Source organism: Myxine glutinosa, chromosome 1 (genome assembly GCF_964187855.1).
Source record: "Myxine glutinosa chromosome 1, kmMyxGlut1.1, whole genome shotgun sequence".
NCBI classification, from domain to species: domain Eukaryota; kingdom Metazoa; phylum Chordata; class Myxini; order Myxiniformes; family Myxinidae; genus Myxine; species Myxine glutinosa.
In genome coordinates this window covers 363,482,671-363,508,335 of record NC_136261.1, presented here as the reverse complement: position 1 = coordinate 363,508,335, position 25,665 = coordinate 363,482,671, and the positions used below count along the sequence as shown (strand labels likewise).

The window sequence follows — 25,665 nt, the reverse complement described above, 5'->3', positions numbered from 1 at the left end:
AATGGTTTACTGAAAACGATTCCAAATGCGGTAAATGGCAAAACTGCTCGTGCCGAACCTGTGTGTGTTTACATGTGGAGAGAGAGCAGCTCCATATAGGTGAAAAATCAAAATCATAATTGTATCGAGACATTTATGAAATCTCCCACCCACCTAAGGACACCCGGACCCCGAAAGGTTCCACAGAAAGTTTGGCAGGGCTAGCCCCCAAAACTGTGGGAGTAGTTTGGGGACAGACAGACACTCCTGTGTTATTATATAGATACGTGAAATGCCTTGCAACCCATGCCTGCAGAAAGCAGACTTTTTGGAATGCCAGACTCATTTTCCATCCATTAATCATGTGACATTGTTTTGTTTTTTTTAATCCATGGTTAAGCCCTCCGATGTTGAAAGTTTCATGTCAATCACACAAGTGTTTGCAGAGAAAACAAATTGAAAAGCGAATGAAGGTGAGAAAAAGTGAGGGTGGAAGAAAAAACAGTGAGGGCCTTGGCCGACATTGCACAACATGGTCAAGGAGGATGGTTGTGGACTCCTACTACTAGTATTATCAGCATTATTAACAATCCCCCTTCCTAATTAAGCTCGCATATCCCACTCATGCGCAAGAAATAATGCTGCCAGGAATGCTTCTCCATATAAGCAATGGTATGATAACCCCTTTTAGCATATTTTCAAGGAACGCATCCTGAGCACCAAATGAGGCATTACTGTATATAACAAAACAAGACTTGCATAAATATTGCGACACACTCTTCAAAAGAATATCCTTTCAATCCGTACATAGATATTTACAAAGTTTTATAAACAGACTTCAATATGCATCAATGAACACTGTGATCGCCCAATACAGCACACCAAATTTATTCAGATAAGCTGCGATGTATGACATTTATCGGATGGTACATCTCCAAGCATTTTACATTCAATTACCTTTGGGTGACAAGGAAACGATCCTTGGCTTCAGAACGCTCAAAGAAGACATGCGGACACGTCTTGACAATCGAGCGCTGGATCAGTCCAAGGATGCCTCCATGCTTCTGTCCAACCTGAACGGGTCCAGCATAAACATGTAGAATCAACAATAGCAAGACAATACATTATGAAGGACGTAAGTTCACAAAAACGGGGAGGGAGCCATAGCGGGCAGGACCTGGTATCAACTGAAGTCTCCTCTTTTCAATAATCTTCTCCAAAAAAAAAAATGTAAACAAGGATGCAAAACGGATTTCTGCCCAAAAAGAACAGTTTCACATCAGATGTGTATTGTACCTTATTGTGACCAGTCTGCTCTTTCACAAATAAAGGAAACAAGCGTTATGCCTAGGTCCCCCGTCGGTGAAGTGATGTGAGTTGACAAAGTGGAAGACGCAGGAAACATGGAAGAGTCGATAATATTTGCGGGTGGGTTGGAGACACCCACACACCAGATTAGAAGTTAGTAGTTCGTTTATTTTTCAAGATATTCCGCTCACAAGGTTCAGACATATATGGCGGCGGCCATCTTGGATTTTGACGTGGCGACCCAACTTTCAATAGCATTCTTCCTTATGCCTAGATACACCCACACACCGGATTAGAAGTTAGTAGTTCATTTATTTTTCAAGATATTCCGCTCACAAGGTTCAACGCACGCACACACGCATGCACGGATGCACGCATGGATGCACACACGGACGGAGGGGAAAACCATAGTCCCCCTTTTGCTCCGTGGTGCGACCGGGGACAAAAATGCATTTGAGCAACAAGCGTAACCATGCAACTCACCATAGCATAGCAGCGGTGGTTAGCAAGGATGATGGTGTCGATTGGAGAGGTGTGATTGGCTACACATATTCCACCTTTCTTTGGTATGTTTTCTCTGTAAAGAGGTTGTGGGGGGAGCCCCATAGATAAACAAAACGTATTAAACTTTAGAATTATTGTGCTGCCATAAAGTACGTAATGGGAATGCACTTGGTGATGATTGGTAAAGCCCAGGCCTTGAGTGTACCTGTTATAGTAGGTAATGATGGCGGTCAAGGCTCGGGAACAAATTCTCATGCTCATCAGATGCACCAACTCGCTGCACGACCTTCTGGCCCTAAAGGAATACAACAAACAACAACAGGCATTTTAAAAGGCCATTTTCCCTGCAAGAGCGGGGGTTAGCCTTGCGGTCCCCATGACAATGTTCTCCTAAAGGAATGTTCAAACCATTTTCGATTTACAAGTACCCCGGTAAACAACATCGTATGAGAACAACAATGCCATGTGGGAGTAAGGCTATCGGACAACAGATGACCATGAACTGCCATTTTGTGAAATGGTGCATGTTCGCAAGCAAAAGATTCATCCCAATAAAAGTAATCTTTTTCAATTAAACTTGGAAGATTTTTCTTCCCTCACTTCTTCTCAAAATCCCTCCACCTTTCCCACTCTTAATTTTTAAAAGGCTGATGTCTGGCTCCTTTGTTAGGACCCACTGGATTTGAAAAAAAATAATTTGTGGGTGCTCACAGGGTCTTTTTTCACAGGTGTTGAGTTTGAGGTGAAGGTGGGAATGCATCAGGGGTCAGTACTAAGTCCACTACTATTTGTAGCTGTGATGGAGGTGCTGGCTCGGAACGTAAAGGAGGGTTTGCCGTGGGAGTTGTTGTATGCAGATGATCTGGTGTTGATTGCGGAAAGCATGGATGGACTGAAGAAGAAGATGAACACGTGGAAGGAATGTATGGAGACAAAAGGTCTGAAGGTGAATAATGAATATCGGAAAGACGAAGGTAATGGCAAGTGGTAATTAAAGCATGTGGTGAGGTGGAAATAACTGGGAAGTGGCAGTGTGCTGTGTGCAGGAAGGGTGTCGGAGTGAACTCCATTCAATGTACAATGTGCGCTGAGTGGGTTCATCAAAAATGTAGTGGTTTGAGAGGGTCAATAACCAGTGTGGCAGCTACATTCAAGTGTAAGTTGTGCACAGGGGGAGCTGCAGATGGAGGAAATGTTGAGTTGGATCTTGGAGACGGCGTGAAGCTGGAAGGTGTGAACACATTTTGCTACCTAGGAGACATGCTGAATGGAGAAGGTGGATCAGACTCGGCAACGGTTGCGAGAGTGAGATGTGCATGGAAGAAGTTTCGGGAACTGAGTGGCGTGCTGATGAGGAGGGGTGTCGTTGAAGCTGAAGGGAAAGGGAAAGGTGTATGCTGCATGTGTGAGAAGTGTTATGATTTATGTAAGCGCGACATGGGTAATGAACATAGAGCAGCAACGAAGGCTGGTAAGGGTGGAAATGTGAATGGTTCAGTGGATGTGTGGAGTATCGTTGAGAGAGAGGAAGACGAATGATGAATTGTGAAAGATGATGGGAATAGAGCCTGTGATGGATGCTGTGAAGAGAAACAGGTTGAGATGGTAGAGGACGGGGAAGACCGAGAAAGACATGGCTAAAGGTGGTGGAAGAAGAAATACGGGCAAGGGGGTTAACAAGGGGAGATGCAGAAAATAGGGCAAAATGGAGAAGATTGTCATGGGGATCGCAAGGCGAACCCCTGCTCGAGCATGTAAAATGGCCTGAAAATGCCTGTTGTTGTTGTTGTTGTTGCTCACAGGGTGCCTCAAGCAATCCCCGTCTCAACAAAGCACTATAAACCTATGGAAGCAAGATAATTTCAATAAGTATGCTGGAAATGGGCCTGGTAGGATTGGTGGGCACACTTGCCTCAGCTGTCTAGCTATAAACTGTCATCCTGGATTTTTTGCCGGTAGGGCGAATCAATGAGGTGGGGCGTGCCATCCGTCGGATGGATGTTAAACTGCGCATCCTGTCTGTTAGCATATCAGTGGTCATTAAATATCCTACCGTGTCGTTGAGTAGGCGAGTCATCACCGGCACCCTAAACAAATTACAAATTCCTACCCTGACTTCCTGTGTTGGAGTGGCGACCCGTCCATGATTGTAACTTTAGCCAATAATCTGCTTCTGCAGAACTTAAGGTCTGTATAGATAGAGCATGATAGATTGACGACGCCGATGAGGATGAAAATGGCAAAGACCAATATACAATGTCATAAGAAACTATAGAGTTCATAGAACAGGATACCCCATGCAGTGCTACTTAAATTTCAATAAAATAATGATTTTAACAATTAAAAAAAAAAAATCCGGAAGTTTAGTGATCTTGAAGTAATCTAGAGCAGTCCCAAACACCACCCCATTAAACCTTTATTTAAATTGTCTGCAAAACTGCAAAATCTGCAAAACTGGAGGATAATTTCATCAAATAAAGTCCGTACTGCAAAACTGGCGGATCTTGGAAGTAAAACAGCCATTTGTGTTCTGCAGTCTCCAAGTATTTAAAATACAATTTTACTTTAAAATAAATACAATTATATATAAAATATATATATATAAAATATGTAAATATATAAAATTGTAATTATATACAATATAAAAAATACAATTTAAATAAAAGACTGTAAAAGTCATAAATAAATTAATCCTGGTTTTACCACCGTTTTCCGCAGTGTCTATTACATCACCCCCTCGAACACATGACATGAATTATTTGTGCCTATTGTACGTGTCCATTATGACATCCTTAAAAACAGCAAGTTTTCCGTTTGGAATGATTTTCAATTTTGTTTAACTTCCAGACAGACAGAGTATAAATATCATCTCATCCCTCTCTGCACATGTGCGATCGGGACAAAATTAATATTAAAATAAATAAGTACTAAACTTAATTATAAATTTGAAGTGTAGGAAAAACAAAATTCCAGAAATCGCTCCAACACTCCCAGGAGGTTACAATGGTGCACACAGCCATAGCATCAACTTACACGTTAGAATGTTTCATTGCTGATACTCCCTCGGGTAGCGTAGCAGTCAACCAAATGCTGCAGTTAGTGTGAACAGTCATAAATCAAGCCCATCACACAGCACTCCTTGCACCCAAATAACAAAAGACTCAAAATAAATAAATAAACAAGAAGATGTCATGCGGAGCACGATACTTGCAAAATCTGCCTCCCACCCCCAAGGAAAAAAAAATTCCATTGATACAGCAAATTGTCCATTTCATCTATCTATAATTCCAGTAATCTCTGTGTGTATGTATGTATGTATGTATGTATGTATGTATGTATGTATGTATGTCTGTATGTCTGTTTGTCTGTGACCGCTGTTTCTCGACAACTACCGGTCCGATATACTTTAAACTTGCCAGGTATATTGCTGGGGACCCGAGGATGTGCCTTTTCAAGGTTTCATATTAATCGGAGAAGTAGTTACCGAGCTATGTCCAAAAAACGATTCAACCAATCAGAGAGCAGCGAGCTATCACGTGTGCCGAACGTGGCGAACAGACTCTGCCTCGGACGGCACATTTGAGAGCGTATTCATTTATTTCACGTTGGCAAACTATGTTGGCGTTCAACTATGTTTTAAAACTAATTAAAACTAATTTGCGATTCATCGTAACTGCGATATGCGACCTTCCGGACAGTGAAGACTGCACTTCCGGCAGCCAATCACAGAACGCGTTGTTGCGTAGGCGTGGCCGATGTGAGAGCGAGCCGAGCCGAGCGCGTGCGCCATTACGGTTCGTAATTCGATTTCTTCCGGAGAAAATAATAATTTCTCGATTTCTTATGCGCATTATTTCTCCCAATTCAGTCAGAGCGAAGGGCGGAAGCGAAGAGCGTTGTTTTTTTTGTTTACGGGCGTACGGGCGTACGGGCGGGGTAGAGCGTACGGGTAGCGTTTTTTTTTTTTTTTGGCAAGGAACGGGCACCCACGTACGGGCATGCCCTAGTCAAGATTAAAATTGACAATCTTGATCAAAGCTCAGGTCAACAGGAGGAAAAGTGACGATTTTTCAGATGAAAAATTATGATTTTGTAAGGTTGATCTCGAGTTGACCTTTGACCTAAAAAAAATAGTTAGTTTCCCTATTAAGTGACTCAATGTGCAAATGCTGTTCAATTTTCAAGTCAATCGGATGAAAATTGAGGATTTTAAAAACTTGGCCTATGTTGACCTCAAAAATAGTTGGTGGTTGAATTCAGTGACCATATATGTAAATCCTCTTAGAATATTAAGTCAATCAAATGAAAATTGATTTTAGAAATTCGGCCTATGTTGACCTTTTGGCCTATGTTCACCTAAAATATAATTTGTGGTTGAATTCAGTGACCAGATATGCAAGTCATCCTCAAATTAAGTCAATTGGATGAAAATTGAGGATTTTAAACATTTGGCCTATGTTGACCTTTGGCCTATGTTGACCTTTTGGCCTATGTTGACCTAAAATATAATTTGTGGTTGAATTCAGTGACCAGATATGCAAGTCCTCTTCAAATTTCAAGTCAATCGGATGAAAATTGAGGATTTTAGAAATTTGGCAAAGTTGGTGACCTTTGGCCTATGTTGACCTTTTGACCCCAAAAACAATAGGCTTCTCAATTGGGACGACCTATACAACTTGGTGAAGTTTCGTGACGATCGGTTTAGAATTGTGACCTGTAGGCCGGTGACAAACAGACAGACAAACAAACAGACAGACAGAACCACAAACGCAACCGACCAATATACTTGGAAAAAAAACTAAGCCGTTTGGGAATGCTTCGCCTATTTAAAATGGCAACACAAACGCTCACATTTTGATTGAAGAGCACTTTGTGATGATCTTAAATTATACATTTAGCATTAAAAAATGTTTTTATGAATGCACCAGTTCCCCAATAATTCATCATCAAACGGATAAGAATGCCTCGAGACACTCTCTGGCAAGTGTCAAGGCCTCGTGACCAATGACAAAAGATGGAGCTCAAACAAAAATAACATCCAGTTTCACAAAATAAGGGGTGGTCTTGCAAATGGATCAACATACCTGCCGTTGGGTAGATAGCTCACCACTGTCGTCCCAATCACCAGCCAGCTAATGCCAATGAAAGCCAACGTAAGTCTGTGGAATCCAAACAAAGAGGGAATAAAAATAAAGGAAAACTAGCTCAAGTTCATAGAACACCTTATCCCATGCAGTCTTGAGGAAAAGGATATGGGAAGGGCCTATTCAACTCTTGCTTTGCGTTTTCGAACAAAATCCCATACCTTCGAGCACGAGCACATTTTCAATGATGTGCCGCAAATTTGGCTGAATCTTGATATTCCACAGCCCTGAGTGCAAAGGACAAATTTGATTGGTTAGATGGCATAATACTATGCCCAAGTACTGCCAAATGGAAGGTTTTTGGAAGTGCCAAGAAGGAAATTTGTGTTAGACAGTGTTCAAGTCTATGATTCAATTGAAAAAAAAAAGAAAAGTTCTGAAAGGCTGGAGGGAAAAAATAAAATAATAATAAAACTTTTTCAAAAGTTTACCGCTGTTGATGCAGGGTCTTGTACACCACCTTTTTAACACGTTACATTAGTTATCCGCGCTTGCTTGTTTGATTGATTGATTCCTTCACTACATCCTTAAAAAGAGGAAGTTCCCTGTTTGGAAAGATTTTCAATTTTTTTTTTCACTGCCCGACAAGCAGACAGAGCGAATATATTATCTTCCTCTGTGCGCATATGCGCTCGGGATGAGATTCCATACAATTCTCCAAATTCAGAGCCAGAAAACTGCTAAACTGCAGGCTCATGTGCCAGTGTTCAAAATATTTAACAACATTCAATTGAAATTTAGTGTAGTTCCTCGATCATAGACTGGCGTCTGTATACAGACAGTGAACCAATTCGTGAGCGGGGTAATAAACATGCTGTGTGGTGTTCTCCTCTAAGCAGTTGTCTGGCAGGATGGTGTTTGTTATAGCATGGAACAATCCTCTATACGAGGGTGGTTTAAGGTCAGTCTAGCTCAAGACTATATATTGCGGAACATCAAAATTACAACGGGATTGTTGACAAACAACAGGAAGTGACGTCGACAATGGTCAAATACTCCTGAGTGAATGAATGAATGAATGATCGTTTTAAGGCCATTTTCCCCGCTAGAGCGGGGGTTAGCCTTGCGGGCCCCATGACAATCATGTTTCCCTGTTTGAGGCAATGTTTTATGGTCAGATGCCCTTCCTGGCACCAACCCTTAGTCACCTCTTACGATGCGCAGGGATACGGTGTACCTATTCTAAACCGGGGTACACACCGGGATCATTCATCCCAGCAAGCTGGTACTCAATTTGCCGACCTCGGAAGGATGACAGGCTGAGTCAACCCCCCTGGCGTTAATTCAGCGATCGATCGGGATTCGAACCCAGGATCCTAGGATCCCAAGCCGGCACCCTAACCGCTAAGCCAACACCAGGCAACACCAACACCAGGCTAAGCCAACACCAAACTCCTGAGTAAAAAAAGAAAAAACACAAAAACAAGATGGCAGCCAACATGATTACAGGTGCTGGGGTGCAGAAGTGTACCATCAGGTTCCCTGTGAAGTCCAACATCAAGCCAGCCGAGAGACAATGTCTGCACAATTTGTTGGCGCAAGTCTTCCCTGCCTTGTACACGAGTGGTGCAGAGTTAGAAAATGGTCATGAGGTGGTGAACGATCGTGAGCATCCGACCAACTGCCATCACGCAAGCAAACGCTAAACGTGTTGAACAAGTAACTTTGGATAATTAGCAGATTACTCGACGCAAAATGGCAGAATAATTGGACTTCGGTATTGGTAATGATTGTTCATTCTCACTCAGTGATTTGAGATGAGCACAAAGAGGGTACAAAATATTTAATGTCGAGGGAACTTAAGTAGCCATTGCAAGAGAGCTTCTGCAATACTAACGGGTTGGAGACTTATTAGAGAAGACCAACGCATGACAAAACCTCCACGGTCAATCATTTGATGCTAGAGTCAAAACGAGCTCTTTTTTGGATTCAAAGTCAAGGCTCATGGAAGAGCCAGATTGCAGTGGAGGAGTTGGGAGTCTGCACAGCCAAAATACAATTCAAGGTTTGGTCAACAGATGGAAAGCTTATGACAATTGCATTTTGGAAAATTAACTGTTAAATTGTTGTGGAATTTCCTGAATGCAGGAAAACTATCAATACATAACAAAACTAGAATGGCACTCGTCAGAGTGCATACCTCCACCAGGCTGAACAGTTTATGTTTTTTAATCCACTAATAGGCCAGATCTGAATTGGGACCTGAACCAAAATCTAATCGACTTGTTCTCGACACCGAACAAACTCGTCCACAACTTTTTAAAATATCATGTTATATATCGCTTTTCACACAATCTCTCGAAAAGAAGAATCACTTAAACATTTAAATACATCTTGTATCCAAATCCATATTCAGATCTTCACCAAAATCGAATCGATTAGTCCTTGTCACACACACAACCTCTCCACCAAGTTTCAGCCAAATCCACCCATAATTTTTTGAGATATCCTGCTATATGTCGGTTTTAGCCCAATCACTCAATGGTGAAGAATCACTTTAAAAATTCTAGTAGCCGAATCCGAATCCAGATATTCACCAAAATCTAATAATTTCTTCCTCGTCACAGAAGCTAATTCTCTGCCAAATTCCATCTGAATCTGCCAACAACTTTTTGAGATATATTGTACACTTACAAACAGACAGTGGTGAAAACATAACCTCCATCCACCTTCAGTGGAAGAGGTAACTGTCAAACATGGGAAAACAATCAAATAAAACAGTTATTGTTACAAACAGCATGTATGTGGATGAAGGCTTAATCAGGCTGACAGGATGGACTGGAGGTACGCACGCTCGCCTCAAAGCTGTCTAGCCTGGGTTTGAATTCAAACCCAGCTACACGACATGACCTAAAGTATGCAGACACCCATTCTAATTAGTGGATTCGGCTGTTTCAGCCACACCCATTGCTGACGGGTATATATAAAATCAAGCACACAGCCATGCAATCTCCATAGACAAACATTGGCAGTAGAATGGGCCGTACTGAAGAGCTCAGTGACTTTCAACATGGCACTGTCATAGGATGCCACCTTTCTAACAAGTCAGTTCGTCAAATTTCTGCCCTGCTAGAGCTGCCCCGGTCAACTGTAAGTGCTGTTATTGTGAAGTGGAAACGTCTAGGAGCAACAATAGCTCAGCCGTGAAGTGGTAGGCCACACAAGCTCACAGAACGGGACCGCCGAGTGCTGAAGCACGAAGCACTTAAAAATAGTCTGTCTTTGGTTGCAACACTCACTACTGAGTTCCAAACTGCATCTGGAAGCAACGTCAGCACAACTGTTCGGTCGGGAGCTTCAAGAAATGGGTTTCCATGGCTGAACAGCCGCCCACAAGCCTAACATAACCATGCGCAATGCCAAGCGTCGGCTGGAGTGGTGTAAAGCTCGCCACCATTGGACTCTGGAGCAGTGGAAACGCATTCTCTGGAGTGATGAATCATGCTTCACCATCTGGCAGTCCGATGGACAAATCTGGGTTTGGAGGATGCGAGGAGAACACTACCTGCCCGAATGCATTGTGCCAAATGTAAAGTTTGGTGGAGAAGGAATAATGGTCTGGGGCTGTTTTTCATGGTTTGGGCTTGGCCCCTTAGTTCCAGTGAAGGGAAATCTTAATGCTACAGCATACAATGACATTCTGCACAATTGTGTGCTTCCAACTTTGTGGCAACAGTTTGGGGAAGGCCCTTTCCTGTTTCAGCATGACAATGCCCCCGTGCACAAAGCGAGGTCCATACAGAAATGGTCTGTGTGGAAGAACTTGACTGGCCTGCACAGAGCCCTGACCTCAACCCCATTTTACACCTTTGGGATGAATTGGAACGCCGACTGCGAGCCAGGCCTAATCGCCCAACATCAGTGCCCAACATCAGTGCCCAACCTCACTAATGCTCTTGTGGCTGAATAGAAGCAAATATCTGCAGCAATGTTCCAACATCTAGTGGAAAGCCTTCCCAGAAGAGTGGAGGCTGTTATAGCAGCAAAGGGGGGACCAACTCCATATTAATGCCCATGATTTTGGAATGAGATGTGTGATGTTCGGGTGTCCACATACTTTTGGTCACGTCGTGTATAAACAACTGTCAAACCCGGTGTTTCACGGGCATGGCGATTCGTCAATGTGTGTTCCTTCCATTGGATAAACGTTCAACGGGCGTCGCATCTGCCGGCATTCGTTTTGTTGGACATTGAAGAACCCAGTGTCCTTCGCGAAGAGGAAGCGAGCTATCACCGGCATCATGAACAAAGTACAATTTCCTGTCCTAACCAGCAGAGGGCACTGCATCAGCAGCACAGCCATGCCATTAGGCAATGATGCCACCCTGCAGTCCTGTGCCACATACAAACAAAGTAATAGAAGGGTTTAATCAATAAGTACGTGACTTAAACATGGAAAATTAAAAAAATCAAACGAGGGTGACAGCTCTGTTAAAGATCAAAAATTGTTGCAAAATGACATAAGGAAAAATACAATAATAAAAAAATGGTCGTGCATCAATGTCAGCCGATGAACTTACTGACACGTCACAAAGCCAAAACATGCTTCTGTATGGACAAAACGTGTGATGCGTTTTAAAGAGCAATTACGCCGGATTAATACATTTTTATCAATCACCTGTAAAACCTGTTAATACAATGCCCAGGGATTTTCCCGGACTCTTGTATTTATATTTTTTTTTAAACCTAAAAAAAAACATTCACTATGAACCAGTGACATCAGTACTAATAATTTCTCTGTAAGTACAGACGTTGCGAAACTGCAGAGCATATAACACAACTGACTAGGTTTTGCCATAAAATAAATAAACAACAAGCCGTCCAACATTTAAGCCACAGAGGCCCCAATCAGCCTGATTATTACATTTTTATAGAGGAACAAACGTCAAGGAAAACAGTTTAAATATGGCCTCATTTGCCAGGGAATAAAGTTAATCTTCTCCAATGGTCGTTTTCATCACGACACCATGTATTTAATCATGTACCAATCAATATGAAGATTGTTCTGGCTGCTGCTTTTATGCCAGTGCACATGAGGGAGCACAGGCTCATGAAAGAAGGTAGACGACGGAAGATAACAGAACGGAATGGAAAGTGGGGAAACGTCAACAGCAGGGTACACAACGAGGATACACAACGAGCAGGTTACCACGTTTGATGTAAATCTCTTCAGCCGTTCTCAAGTATATTTCGACCTGACATGACCTCCGACCTTTGACCTTTTGATGCCAAAATCTATTCAGTTCAACTTTGCATCATAATATAATGCTTGTACCAAGTTTGGTCACAATCCCATCACTGGTTCACAAGTTAGCACGGTAACAGAATTTTTTTTTTTTGACAGGACCTCTGACCTTTGACCTCTTGCCCCCATAATGTAATCAGTTCATTATACATACTTGTACAAAGTTTGACAGATGCCTTCAACAACAGTTCTTAATGAACACAAGGAACTTTGGATGAAAGAGGAGGCCATTTGGCCCATCACACCTGCACTAATCAAGCCCATCAAGGGTAGACAAAGGGTAGACATTTGGAGGAGGAACGGGCAAGGGGAAGAATGAGTGAGTAAAGGAGAGGTGGAGAAGAGGGGAGGAAGATATAAGGTGGGGGTGGGGGAAGTTCAGAGAAAGCTGGATACAAGTTCTACACAACAACAAAAGGGCTAAAAGAAAAGGATGGGAAAACTCTTGAAAGAGCAATGGAACAAATAAACAGAGGAATATGGAGGGAGAGAGAAGAATAAACACAATAACCTGGAAAGGAAGGAGAGGGGTTGGGGAGTGTTAATGATGCGAGAAACTATAATGAGTAACGATGGCAAGGGAGTCCTAACTCTCAAAGGCGCTACCACATCAATGGGACAGGTTTGGAAGTTAAACAAGGTAACAGTGAATACCTTGAGAAACAGTTGGTTTCATAAACCCCTGTAATTTGGGATAATCGGGAAGAAAAAAAAAAAAAAGTCCAAAAAAGTCCATCAACGTCAAACTAATCCTAAGGCAAAATGCACATTAAAATGTGTGCTTAAAACACAGCACCCCAAGGCACGTGGAGAAGCCTTGCAGACACGAGGCAAACATGCTTGCAGGGATCAAACTTGTGAGGACACCTGAAATTTTAAAACCTGAATCATTCAACGGATAGTTTTTGGACAAAGGTAAAAGAGGAGTCTGTCGAGGACAAATCAGCTTTGCGTGAACATTTATCGTTTACTCGAGGGATTGGACGGCTTATTCATAAAATCTACGTTATGTGCGCATATCAAATAATGAAGTATGCGTGCCACACGTGCGGACCGCTTGGCAATCACACACAATGCGCCCTTCTCACAGCTCGAAGGCAGCGTTTACACGCCTTAGAACGTACTGCTTTGCAGTGCCAACCAGGTACATTTACATACATTACAAGGAAACGGTATAAATCGAAACAAAAATGACATGCTTCGACCGACATGCTTCCACCCACATTATTACATTATTATACATACATGTACCAAGTTTGATTTAAATCCCTTCAACTGTTCTCAAGTATCATAGTTTTTTTTACCTGACATGACCTCTGACCTTTGACCTATTGATGCAGAAATCTATTCGGTTTATCTTCGCATCATAATATATACTTGTACCAAGTTTGGTCACAATCCCATCAGTGGTTCACAAGTTAGCACTGTAACGTAATTTTTTTTCCTGATGCAACCTCTGACCTTTGACTTCTTGCCCCCATAATGTAATCAGTTCATCTTTGCATCGTTATACATACTTGTACCAAGTTTGACATAGATTCCTTCAACAGTTCTAAAGTTAGCACGGTAACGAAAACCCATCACGGATGCATGGACGGGCAACCCCAACATAATGCTTCCGGCGACTTCTTCAGTGGAGGCATAACAAAACAAGAGCAATGCGACTGTCGCCAATATGCCTCCTCGTAGTCCCTGCCCGTGACAACATGTAGATGCCCTCATTCACTGTCCTAAAAATAAACGTTTGATTTAAATCTCTTCTACCGTTTTCAAGTATCACATTTTTACCAGACAAGACAGGTTTCATATCGATCTGTGACATGGTTTTGGAGAAGGGATTTTTTTTTTTTAATATTGGCTTTAAGCCGATATGGCTGCCAAACCACGTGATATATGACATCAAAAATGTAAACTCTGCATATGTATGGGTAGGGGATCACGTTTGTGAAGTTTCGTGCTGATCGGATAAGGTTAGTTTTTCTATCCAAGATGGCTTCCAAACCACATGACCTACGATGTCATAATGTTCAAACTATATGCAGCAATGGTGTTAGATGACATTTGTAAAGTTTCGCAAGAATAGAGTAAGCAGTTTCTGAGATATAATTATTTCATATTTTCCTTCAATCCAATATCACTGCCAAACCATGTGACCGATGACATTTTCTTGATCAATTTTTAATCGCCAAGCCTAATCAATGACACGTACAGTTGAGTCGACTGCTATGGTGGTTTGGGAGAAGATGTTTTTTGAGGTTTTAGGTTAAATCCAATATGGCTGCCAAACCATGTGACATATGATGTCATAAATTTAATATTTCAATACAAATGGGTCATAGATCATGCGCATGCAATTTCAGATTTTTAGGATAAGGCATTTGATTAAAATATTTATGGCTGGTATACCACTTCACTGATGTCACTCTTATCATACTTTTGTTCCCCATTGGGAGTCCTTGACAATGTGCCAAGTATCAAATTTTTCCATGCAGTGGTTTCCAAGAATTTTTTTAAAAATCATTTGCGTTAAATCCAAGATGACTGCCATACCACGTGACCCATGACGTAAAAATTATCAAAAAACTATTCCACATGGGGGTCGCTCCTACCCTGAAAGTTTTCTCAGAAACGTGGTTTCTGAGAAAAACGAGGTTTAGCTCGTACGGACGGACGGACAGACAACCCGAAAACATTATGCCTCCAGCCAACTTCTGGGGCGAAGGCATAAAAAAGCAGCACTATATGGGATTTGAACCCGGGATCTCACCTATACGAGTACTTTTCTCAGACGCAATTGCTCTACTGCATGCAATATGTGTGCAAGCTCCTCTGTGCACCTCAAGCATGGGGAGTGCCAGGGAAGCGGGAGATAGGTTGCACAAAAATAATAATCAAGGGGAGATAATTAGGGGGTGTGGGGGGGGGGGGGGTGTGTGGGAGGGGCAAGCCCATAGAAATTCGTTGACAAATAGGATGGACTGTTTACCATTCCCATCTAAACCCATGGCTCATTACAATGGAATCCCATGTCTAAATTCCATGTACCGAGTTGATTTGTCCATTGTCGACCGAAGCCCTTGGACTTCATGTAAAGATGAGCTAATGCCTCCTAATATCCCTGACTCAGGTCAACCTCAGGCCACAAAAGCATCGATAGACGTGCCTCCACCCATGGTAGATGTCAACTCAATGTTATGTTTGATCTCAACCAAAGGTCATGAAAGAGAGAGACAGAGAAAGAGGGAGGGAGGAGAGAGGAAGATGGAGATGGAGAAAGAGAGAGGGACATAGGAGAGACATCAGATGCTCCTCACTCGAGTTATGATCTGCAATTGAATGATTTAAAGAGGGCACATGACCTATGACCTGTTGAACCCAAAATTTAATCACAGTCAATACTTGTGCCAAGTTGGGTTGAAATCCGTTCTGTGGTTCACGAGTTACGGTGACAAATATTTTACAATAAAGCCAACATGACCATAGACCTGTGACCTTTTGATGACAAAATCTAATCCGTTCATCTTGGCATTTATAGTCAAACATGCACCAAGTTTGGTCAAAATCCCTTCAGCAATTCACAAGTTATCAGGATAACGAAAATCTGCTACGCGTGCACAACCCAAAAAGAATGCCTTCGGCCAGCGTCTTCAGCTGTGGAGGCATAAAAAAAAAAAAAAAAAAAAAAAAAAAAAAAATGCAGGCTTGTTGTATTATACATTATCAAGCAGCATATCTCACCGAAGCGGAAGCAGGAATCCGTAGCGAAAGGCAACCCCCAATCCCCAAAGTATGGTGAGGCGTAGGCTAATGTATTGGAAATTATTGTTGCTTCGCGTCAGGAGGTTCCAGGACTCGAGCTCCTCAGCTGAGAATCGAGTCGTCACCTCGTCATCCACAATGGATTCCACTCCCCTTCGACAAAAGTGAATGACATCCGCCAGTTCAAACTCCTCTCTCGTGTTATTGCTTTCTCCATGGCCAGGCCGACGATTCTTCACAATTTCGTCTTCCAGGTTGCACGCCTCCTTCTTTATGATGCCTGTAAATAGAGACAGAGGAGATGAAAGCATCAACCAAAGTCTGCACACACAAGCTTTAGGAATATACCTACTCAGTTTTGCAATTTTGACCAAAAATTATATATTTATTTATATATATATATATATATATACAGTGGTACCTCGGCTTACGAGTTTAATCCGTTCCGTGACGGAGCTCGTAAGCCAAATCGCTCGTAAGTCAAAGCAAATTTTCCCATTCAAATGCATTGAAATGCTATTAATCCGTTCCAGCCTCAAAAAAAAAACACCAATTTTTTTTGTTAGGTGCTTTTAAATAACAAAAATGTACTTTATAAATAACAAATAATGTATAAACAAGCACGACCTCGTATATACTGTACATAATACAAGAGAATGTAAAGAAATAAACTGGTTTTATTAAGCAGAGGAGAAGAGCATGCCAGGTGAGGTGTGCGTGTTGTCGACTTGGCGAGGCAGTACGATCGTACTCCTTCTACGATATGTACGATTTTGAAGCAGAAGGAGTCCATAAAGGCTATAACGCCAGCCAAGGGCGTTACGATTATTTCAAAGCTCCGGACCTCTATCCATGAAGATATGGAGAAGTTGTTGTTTGTGTGGTTGAAGGAGAAGCAGCTCGCAGGAGATACCGTGACCGAGAGCATCATGTGTTTGAAAAGATTGAAACTCGGATATCGAGCACGGACCACGAGGTGTTTTTTCTTTTTTCTTAATCTCGGTTTCAGTGAACTTTTGCTCTGTGCTCACGTGTACTGTACCTGTACCTGTAATGGTACGTCAGAGGATGGCACCTGTTGTCATCATATTAAGTGCAAGATGTTCTGCATCGTAAGTTGGTACACCGTGGTCTTTCGGCGGTGTTTAAGCCGGCCGTCTTGGCTTCTGTCACCATTGGCATTGAGTCTTTCGATGTAGGTAGGTCGTTGTGTGCCGGTGCCTTGGCCGAATTCCTTCATTGCTGCATTGTTAGCTCACCTGGTTTTTTATACCACATCTTTGGTTATCGGACCAGCGAATGACGTCATCTCCAAAGTATGGCTTATTCTCACTTGTCTTGGACGATCTTCTACTTCTAGCCTTCCACCGTGCATTTGGTGTCCACTGTACTTACTGTACAGTGCCTGGTAAAATTGATGTAATGGGTTTTTGACCGTCAACGCCATGAACCGTCATGAACCGTCATGAACCGTCATGAACCGTCATGAACCGTCAACGCCATGAACCGCTAACACTCAAAAGCCCATTTATCGCGCCTTATAAAGCAAAACGCAAACCGAAAGCCATGCCTCTCAAGCGAGGCGTGCTTCCGTGGTCACGTGATCCACAGGTGTAGCTCATTATACCCGCACGCGCGACACGCTTTGGCGGTCACGTGACCAGCCACTCTGGAGGCGGGGATCCCCGCCGATGACGTCACCGGCTGGAGCAAGGAGATTCCTCGCTCATGTATTTCGACGATTGCGTGTTTTATATCCAAGCAGAGATGCTTTCACGGCAAGATAACCACGTGACCGGAACCGGAAGCCACAACCGGAAAATTCAAAAAAATAAATTTTTTGAGCTCGTACATCGGATCTCGGCTCGTATCCCAAAGCAACAAACCGCCCGAGCGACGGCTCGTATCCCGAAAAACTCGTACGTTGGGGCACTCGTAAGCCGAGGTACCACTGTATATATATATATATATATATATATATATATATATATATATATATATATATATATATATATATATATATATATATTGTTGCGGATATGAGGACTGTATTTTTTTGGATTGTGTTGTATCGTGGTAAATTGGTGATGAGTTTGCTCGAGTCTGCGCCTCCTGCCTCCGGAGCTGTGTAAAGGTCAAAAGGGCGTCCCATAATTAGTCCACAAGCATACACGTCAGCCAATCATAGAATACCCCTGTTCGATAGTTATATCTTATTCTGTGTTTTAGGGTCAGGCTGTGTCTCCCATTAATTGAAATACTCCATTGCACCAGTGAAAGAGATAGATTCCCTTCATTCCCACTCCCAAAACTTCATTCCCACTCCCAAAACTTCATTCCCACTCCCAAAACTTCATTCCCACTCCCAAAACTTCCATTCCCATTCCCAAAACCTCCCTTCCAATTGCCAACTGCATTTTGGGCGGTTTTCTTCAACCACCATTGGCCACGAGGCAGGGTTGGGGAAGAAAGGCATGTCTCCACCTCGTCATAGAGGGGAGGAGTGAGCCAGCCCCGAACAACCAACCGAGCACGAGGGGTTTGGTTTGAGAGGGCGGAGGAAGAGCGATCGGGGAGGTTCGCAAAGGTTCAAGGGTGGGGCTATATATAACCCATGAGAGACGCCCCCAAGAGAGATGAGCTTTTACAGAGGAGAGACGAGTACAAAGGAAAGAGCTGGGTCGTCAGAGCAAGAGCGCGTAGAGAGGTCCATGACAAGAGCTGAGTTGGTCGTCAGGGATGGTCAGTGGTTGCGTTCAGTGGTTGCGTTGAGTGGTTGCGTTGGAGAAAGAGTGGTTGGACAAAAGAAAGAGAGAGGAGAGAACCCGTCACGCCAGACCCCCCACCAGCGCGTCGGCTCCGACCGTGATCCGACCCGTGATCTGACCCGTGATCCGACCCGTGATCCCGCGCACACGACAGGATCGGTGGCATCAGCGGCCGTCGAGGTCCAGCCCGACGTCCCGTGCGGGATCAAGCTCCAGCCAGCTCCGTGCCGTCCTCCCCCTCCAGCCACACACCTCCTTCCAGCCAATCCACTCTGCAATTCCCCGTGTGAGTCGTCTTTGTTTGTTCCGTCCTGGGTAGGTAATTAAGCTTGTATAAGGAATTCACTGTGTCACCTGCGTCTCATGTCCGTGTACATAATCGTGACTGCTCCTTCTTGATTATATGTGTAAATAATAAATCCAATTACTCTTCTGTACGTCTTCTCGTCTTATTCCTTTTTCCTCTTTGTATTCGGTCGCTTTAGAGTTTTCCCGATTGAATAGCGGTGGCGCGATCCAGCCAAAGTTTGGGGTGAATCGGGTGAGTTGGGGAAGAATCGGGGGAACTGTTAGGTCGCGGTAATACACCACCGCTCGGTCAAAATAACATTTTGTCCGCGACCAGTAACAATTGGTAGTCAGGAGTTGGGATTCGAACCTGGGACTAAATTTATTTAGCCCAAATTTTGGACACCAATTGTGTTAGTACCGTAACAATTGGTGTCTGGGAGTGAGATTCGGACCCGAAGCGCGCTTAACGCGCTCAAAATTACAAGCTGCTGGAAAATTGTGTTTTAAAAGAAAAACCCGAATTTTGAAATCGCGCCATGGCTGGTCAAGGCGATCGGATGCCGGTGGGTGAGCTAGAGGAGGGGTTAGGAGTAACCCAGGATCAGAGGGACGAAGTAGAGGAGAACATTGGCAATATGGTTGAGGGGGTATCAGACGCACAAAATGGCGCTCTCGCGCACGAGGTTTCAGGCGCGCAAAAAGGCGCCTTGCACGAGCGCGCGGTAGCCGACCCCGCTGTATCAACGAGCTTTAACATGCAGCCGATTGACATGCAGGCCCTCATTGCGCAGCTACAGGCAGCTGTACAGATGAGTATGGGGAGCCAAATTGAGCGATTGGGTGAGCGATTGGAGGGCCAAATGGGGGTAATGAGGGACGAAGCGAGGGCTCAGAGTGAGCAATTGGGGGTAATGAGGGACGAAGCGAGGGGTACCGGTGAGGGGTTAGACAATAATTTTAAGGGATTAGAAAAAAAATTTGAGGGGTTAGACAACGGGATAAAAGAGGTAAAGAATGGGTTAACGGGGGTGGAAAATAGAATGGCTGCCCAGGAGAATCAGTTAGAGGGGGTGAGAAATGGGTTAATGGGGTTAGAAAATAGGATGGAAGACAAATTGCGGGAAATAGGGGAGCAATCCGCCCGGGAAATCGAACAGATGGGGAACCAGATAGAGGAGGTGAAAATCGGGTTGGAAGGTAAAATGGATGCTCAGAGGAATGAATTGGAACAGATGAAGGCGGCATCTCCTAAAGAAATGGAGGAGATGGGGGAGGAGATAAGACGAGGTGTGGGCGAGGATGTCTCGGGGGTACGCGAGGAGGTAAAGTGAGGTGAGAAGCGTATGGAGAAAGAGGTGAGAAGTAGTACGGCTAGGTTACAGGAGGGCATAGAAGATCTGACGAGGGGAGTGGAGCAGCTGACGGTGGGACAAAAGGAACTAGTGGATCAAGTGTAAAAGAACACTGCAATAATCGGGGGGTTAAAGGCGGCGCAGAAAGACATCAAGAAGGAACTTATAGCGACAAAGAGGGAATGTCAGATGGTATATGAGGGATTGACAAAGAGGTTGGACGAGGTGACAGAGGCAATGGAGACGAAAGACCGGGAGGTGAGGACACACATAGAAACGGTCAAGGTGGCGTTGGAGGAAGAGATCGAGGGGGCGCACCGGGAAATGAAGGAGGTAAGGGAGAAATTAGAGAAAGTGGAAGAGGGGGTGAGTGAAATTAAGAAGAGACGGAGGGAAACTAAAAAGGAGATAAAGGAGGAAGTGATGGAATATGTGCAAGGTCTGTGCTCAAATCATGATGATGTGCTTGCTAACCAAATAAAGAGTTTGCAGGTGGCGGAGGAGGAGCGACGAAGAGGTGCCGAGGTGAGTGGCGATATACTCGGAAATGTATATGGTGTGAGGGGGGATTCAGTCGGCTTGGGGGGTGGTGCAGACCCGGTGTTCGTGAGGGACCAATGGTGAGGTGTATGACTTGTCCGGAGGGTATGGATAAAGGAGGTGTGCAAGGAGGTCTGGCTATGGGGAGTGAGGAGGGTGTTGGTGAGCAAGGGTGTGCGGGTATGGAGTGGGTAGCGGGTTGCGGAAGAGCGACCCAGGCATCGACACCAAGAGGGGTAGTGTTTGGAGGGACGGGGGATGCGCGGGAGCCCCCCGGGAATAGCGTACTGTGGGAGCCCGAACGGTTTGGTCCCGCGTTGATCCCGCAAGGAGTGACGCGCGGGGTCCGGCCTTCGGGCGCCCACAAGGTCCCACTCGAGCCGTACGACGGCAAGAGTGATTTGAGGGCATACCTGGTGCAGTTTGAGTACGTGTGCCGAGGCAATGGTTGGAATCCGGACGAAGGTGGAGTACACCTTGTGGGGGCACTGTGCGGTGCGACGGCGGAGGTGCTGACAGCTTTACCACCGGGTGCTCTCACCCTGTCAGCTCTCCACGCGGCCTAAATTAATCGTTTTGGTATTGAGCAGCAAAGCGAGCATGTTAAAGCCCAGCTGGCGCAGCGAAAACGCAAGCCCCAGGAGACCATCGGGGAGCTTGCCCACGACATTCGCCGCGCAGTGGGGATTGCACACGCAGACATGGCAGCGAGTTCCCAGGAAAGCCTGGCGCTGGATCACTTTATCCAGGCCCTCCCGGATCTGGAGCTCCGACAACAGCTCGCCATGTGGCGCCCGCAGACCATGAGTCAGGCGGCCGACGCTGCAGCCCGTTGGGAAGCAGCGAGGCCCCTGGCCTGGGGAGGCGAGCGCCACGCAGTGGCGGTGCGTCAGGTAGGGCCCGTGATGGGGGGCCCTGACCTGGAGAGCATGGTTTGGAGGCTGGTGGATCAGCGCCTAGCGGGACCTGGACCATGGCAGGCGGCTCCAGCGGTGGCACCTGGTAGTCCACGACAGAGTACCCCAATTCGGACATACAGGGGGGGGAAATTTGGAATACCGGAGGCAAGCACCTCACCAGGTGGTGTTATAACTGTGCTCGGCTGGGTCACCGTGCGTGGGAGTGCAGAGCTCCGCGCCGGGACATTCCCCGCCAGCCGATGCCCTCAACTCCGCCCAGTATAGATCGGCCTAGCCGACCTCAGACACCCCCCCCCCCCCCCCCCCCCCCGCCAGGGCCCGGGAAACTAGAACGTGCCGGGCATGCAGGGCGGTGTTCGGCAGTAGGGGATGGAGAGGAGCCCTCATTGACGCGACAGGTCATTCATTGTGGCCAAATTGGAACCGGTAGTTTGACAATTCGATGCAAAATTGCCGGCGTGGGGGTAGACGCCGTTGTGGACACGGGAGCCAGCGCCACGATCATCAGCCCCGTGATCCTTAATTCGAGTGCAGACGGCTGGGGTAAAATCCAGCGTCTGGGAAATCATAGTTTGCAGTTGGCTACCGGGGCAACAGCTCTGATCATAGGGCGTGGTTTTGTAACCCTCAAGTTGGGATCGGTAAAGAAGGAGATAGAGGTTTGGGTGGCGGAGGTGTGCGACCCATGCTTAATAGGGTTGGATTTGTTGACTGCCAGCGGTTGTAAAATCGACTTGAGCCGGGGGATCCTGCGATGGGGAGTGGCAGAGCTACCATTGGAGGGCGTGAGCACGGCCGAGAGGGTGGAGCTGGAGGCTCCTGAGGCCGTGACCATCCCTCCGGGGGCCGAGGCCATAGTGCCGGCCCGATGGTCAGCTCGCCCGACATGGCAGGAGTCCTGTGGCCTGGTCGAACCGGTGGCAGCACGATCCATACCTGGGTTAATCGTGGGCCGCACCCTTGTAAAAACAGACGGGCCGGTGGTGGCCGTCCGAGTAATTAATATTAGCACAGAACCACGCACTATAGTGAGGGGCACGAAGGTAGTTGGCTGCACCCCAGTTAGCGAAGTCGCGTCAGTGAGGGGTGAGAACGTCCAGCCGAGCCGGCCCCAGGGGGAGCCTTCAATAAGTAGTAGGAATTGGCCCGATCCCATTTGCGAGATGGTAAACCGTAGTAGTGTAGAGTTGGGAGGTACCCAGAGGGAGGCCTTACACAAACTGGTTGGATCCCATTAAGATCTCTTCTCCTTGTCCACCGAGGATATTGGACGTACGGGCCTGGTGAAACATCAGATCCACACCGGTGAGGCCCGGCCTATTCGTCAGGCCGCCCGACGGCTCCCTTGGAGCAAGAGGGCGGAAGCTGATGAGCAGGTTGAAAAAATGCTCGACGCAGGCGTGATCGAGCCCTCGGGAAGTCCCTGGATGTCACCCGTTGTGCTGGTCAAAAAGAAAGATGGGACTACGCGGTTCTGCGTGGACTATCGCCAGCTAAACAACGTGACGCTCAAGGACTCATATCCCCTGCCAAGAATTGATGACACCCTCGATGCCGTTGCGGGCTCAAATTGGTTCTCAACTTTGGACCTCAAGAGTGGGTATTGGCAGGTGGAGAGGGATCGGACAGGGAAGGAGAAAACGGCATTTTCCACAGGTAAGGGGCTGTATCAGTTCACTGTGATGCCGTTTGGTTTGTATAACGCCCCCGCCACCTTTGAGCGATTAATGGAACATGTACTAGGCGGCATGCCATGGCAATCGTGCCTGGTATACCTGGATGACGTCCTAGTACATGCCAAGACCTTCCCCCAGGCTTTAGCTAATTTGGACCAGGTGTTCGGGTGCCTCAGACAGGCAGGGTTGAAGCTGAACCCGAGTAAGTGCACCTTGTTTGCAAGAGAGGTGGCCTATCTAGGTCACGTTATCGGTCGCGAGGGGGTAAAAACAGACCCAGGCAAAATTACAGCGGTAGAGGAGTGGCCCGCACCACGTACCATCAAGGAGGTGCGGGGATTTTTGGGACTCTGCTCCTACTACCGGCGCTTTGTGGCGAAATTTGCGGAGTTGGCCCGTCCCCTCCACCGGCTTACGGAGAAGGGGACGCGATTTAATTGGACAAGGGAGTGCCAAGAGGCCTTCCTAAAATTGAAGGGGTGTTTGACATCCGCACCCCTTCTAGCTTACCCCACTAGCGACGGGACATTTACCCTGGACACGGATGCGAGCCAGGAAGGATTGGGCGCAGTTTTGTCTCAGACACAGGAGGGCGTGGAGAGAGTGATTGGTTATTATAGTCGGGCCTTAAGTAGGCCCGAACGAAATTATTGTGTCACTCGCAAAGAGTTATTGGCTATGCTGGCTGCCATGAACCATTTCCACCCGTACCTGTACGGGCGGAAATTTTCGGTTCGAACTGACCATTCCTCCTTGCAATGGCTCCTTCGGTTCAAGGAACCGGAGGGCCAAATTGCAAGGTGGTTGGAAAAGTTGCAGCAGTACAATTTTGATGTGACCCATAGGGCCGGGAAGGCCCATGGTAATGCAGACGCACTCTCTCGGCGTCCTTGTCTGGGGGAAAACTGCAAATTTTGTGCGAGACACGAGGAGAGGGAGCAATTGGGCGATTCTGCCCCGATTCTCGTCATCCGGGCAACCCGGGTGAGAGGGCCAATTTTGCCACTAACCGCGGACGAGGAATGGAAATTTGGCATGGAGCACGGCCCAGCAGGAGGATCCCATTCTGTGGCCGGTGTTCAAATGGGTCAAATTGGGGCAAAGACCAAAGGGGGAAGAGGTCACCCCCCTCGGGGTGCAAACAAAGGCATATTGGGCTCAGTGGCAGACCCTGGAATTGAAAGGCAACATCTTGTATCGCAAGTGGGTGGAGGTTCCCTCTGATAGAACTTCCTGGCTGGTGATAGTCCCTGACAAATTTAAGAACGTAATATTACAACAGGTGCATGGTACCCGCTCCGGCGGCCATTTGGGCAGGACAAAGACAACATCTTGGGTCCGCCGGAGGTTCTATTGGGTTAATATGGGGCGCGACATACAGGACTGGTGTCGGAGATGCGACGCCTGTTCTGCCAAAAAGGGACCAGCACGGAGGATGAGGGCCCCCCCTTCAATTTCACCAGGTGGGGGCCCCCCTTGAGCGGGTGGCTATGGATATTCTAGGACCGCAGCCCCACACCCGCCAAGGTAATAAGTACATCCTCGTTGTAATGGATGATTTCACCAAGTGGCCGGAGGCCTACGCCCTCCCCAACCAAGAAGCCGGGGTTGTGGCACAGGCCTTCGTAGAAGGATTTGTATGTCGGCACGGGATTCCACAGGAGCTGCACACCGATCAGGGTCGAAATTTTGAAAGCCAATTACTAAAAGATGTGTACAGACTCCTGTAAATTCGAAAAACCAGGACCACGCCCTTGCGGCCACAATCTGACGGGATGGTGGAAAGATTCAACAGAACATTGATACAACAACTAGCATTGTTCACCACCACCCGTCAGGATGACTGGGACGAACATCTCCCGTACTTGTTAATGGCCTACCAAACCAGCCAGCACGGAGCCACCGCATGCAGTCTAGCGTTGCTTATGTATGGGCGGGAGTTACGGGCTCCCGCCGACTTGCTATGCGGTCCCGTGCCAGACACCACAGATATCCCGCCGAGGGAGGGTTCCGCACGTCACCTGGAGGAAGACATGGAGAGGGTCCATGCCTTCGCCCGCCGCCAGCTCCATCTGGCGGGGGCCAAGATGAAGCGCAGGTACGACGACCGGAGCCAGGGGAGTCAGTACGCTCCGGGGATGAAGATTTGGTTCTTTAATCCCCGAAGGCGGAAGGGTAG

General features: G+C 46.2%; 1 protein-coding gene across 1 annotated transcript in view; it reads right to left on the bottom strand.

The window, feature by feature from the left end:
• The window catches only part of LOC137414259 (glycerol-3-phosphate acyltransferase 4), a 62,691-nt gene that overhangs the window by 7,557 nt on the left and 29,469 nt on the right, over window positions 1-25,665 (bottom strand). Inside the window, exons 3-7 of the mRNA XM_068099749.2 lie at window positions 15,919-16,219; window positions 6,876-6,950; window positions 1,997-2,086; window positions 1,771-1,864; window positions 937-1,052 (exon numbers count right to left, since the gene is read on the bottom strand). Coding sequence (XP_067955850.1) covers window positions 937-1,052; window positions 1,771-1,864; window positions 1,997-2,086; window positions 6,876-6,950; window positions 15,919-16,219 — 676 coding nt within the window. The remainder of the gene's footprint in view (window positions 1-936; window positions 1,053-1,770; window positions 1,865-1,996; window positions 2,087-6,875; window positions 6,951-15,918; window positions 16,220-25,665) is intronic.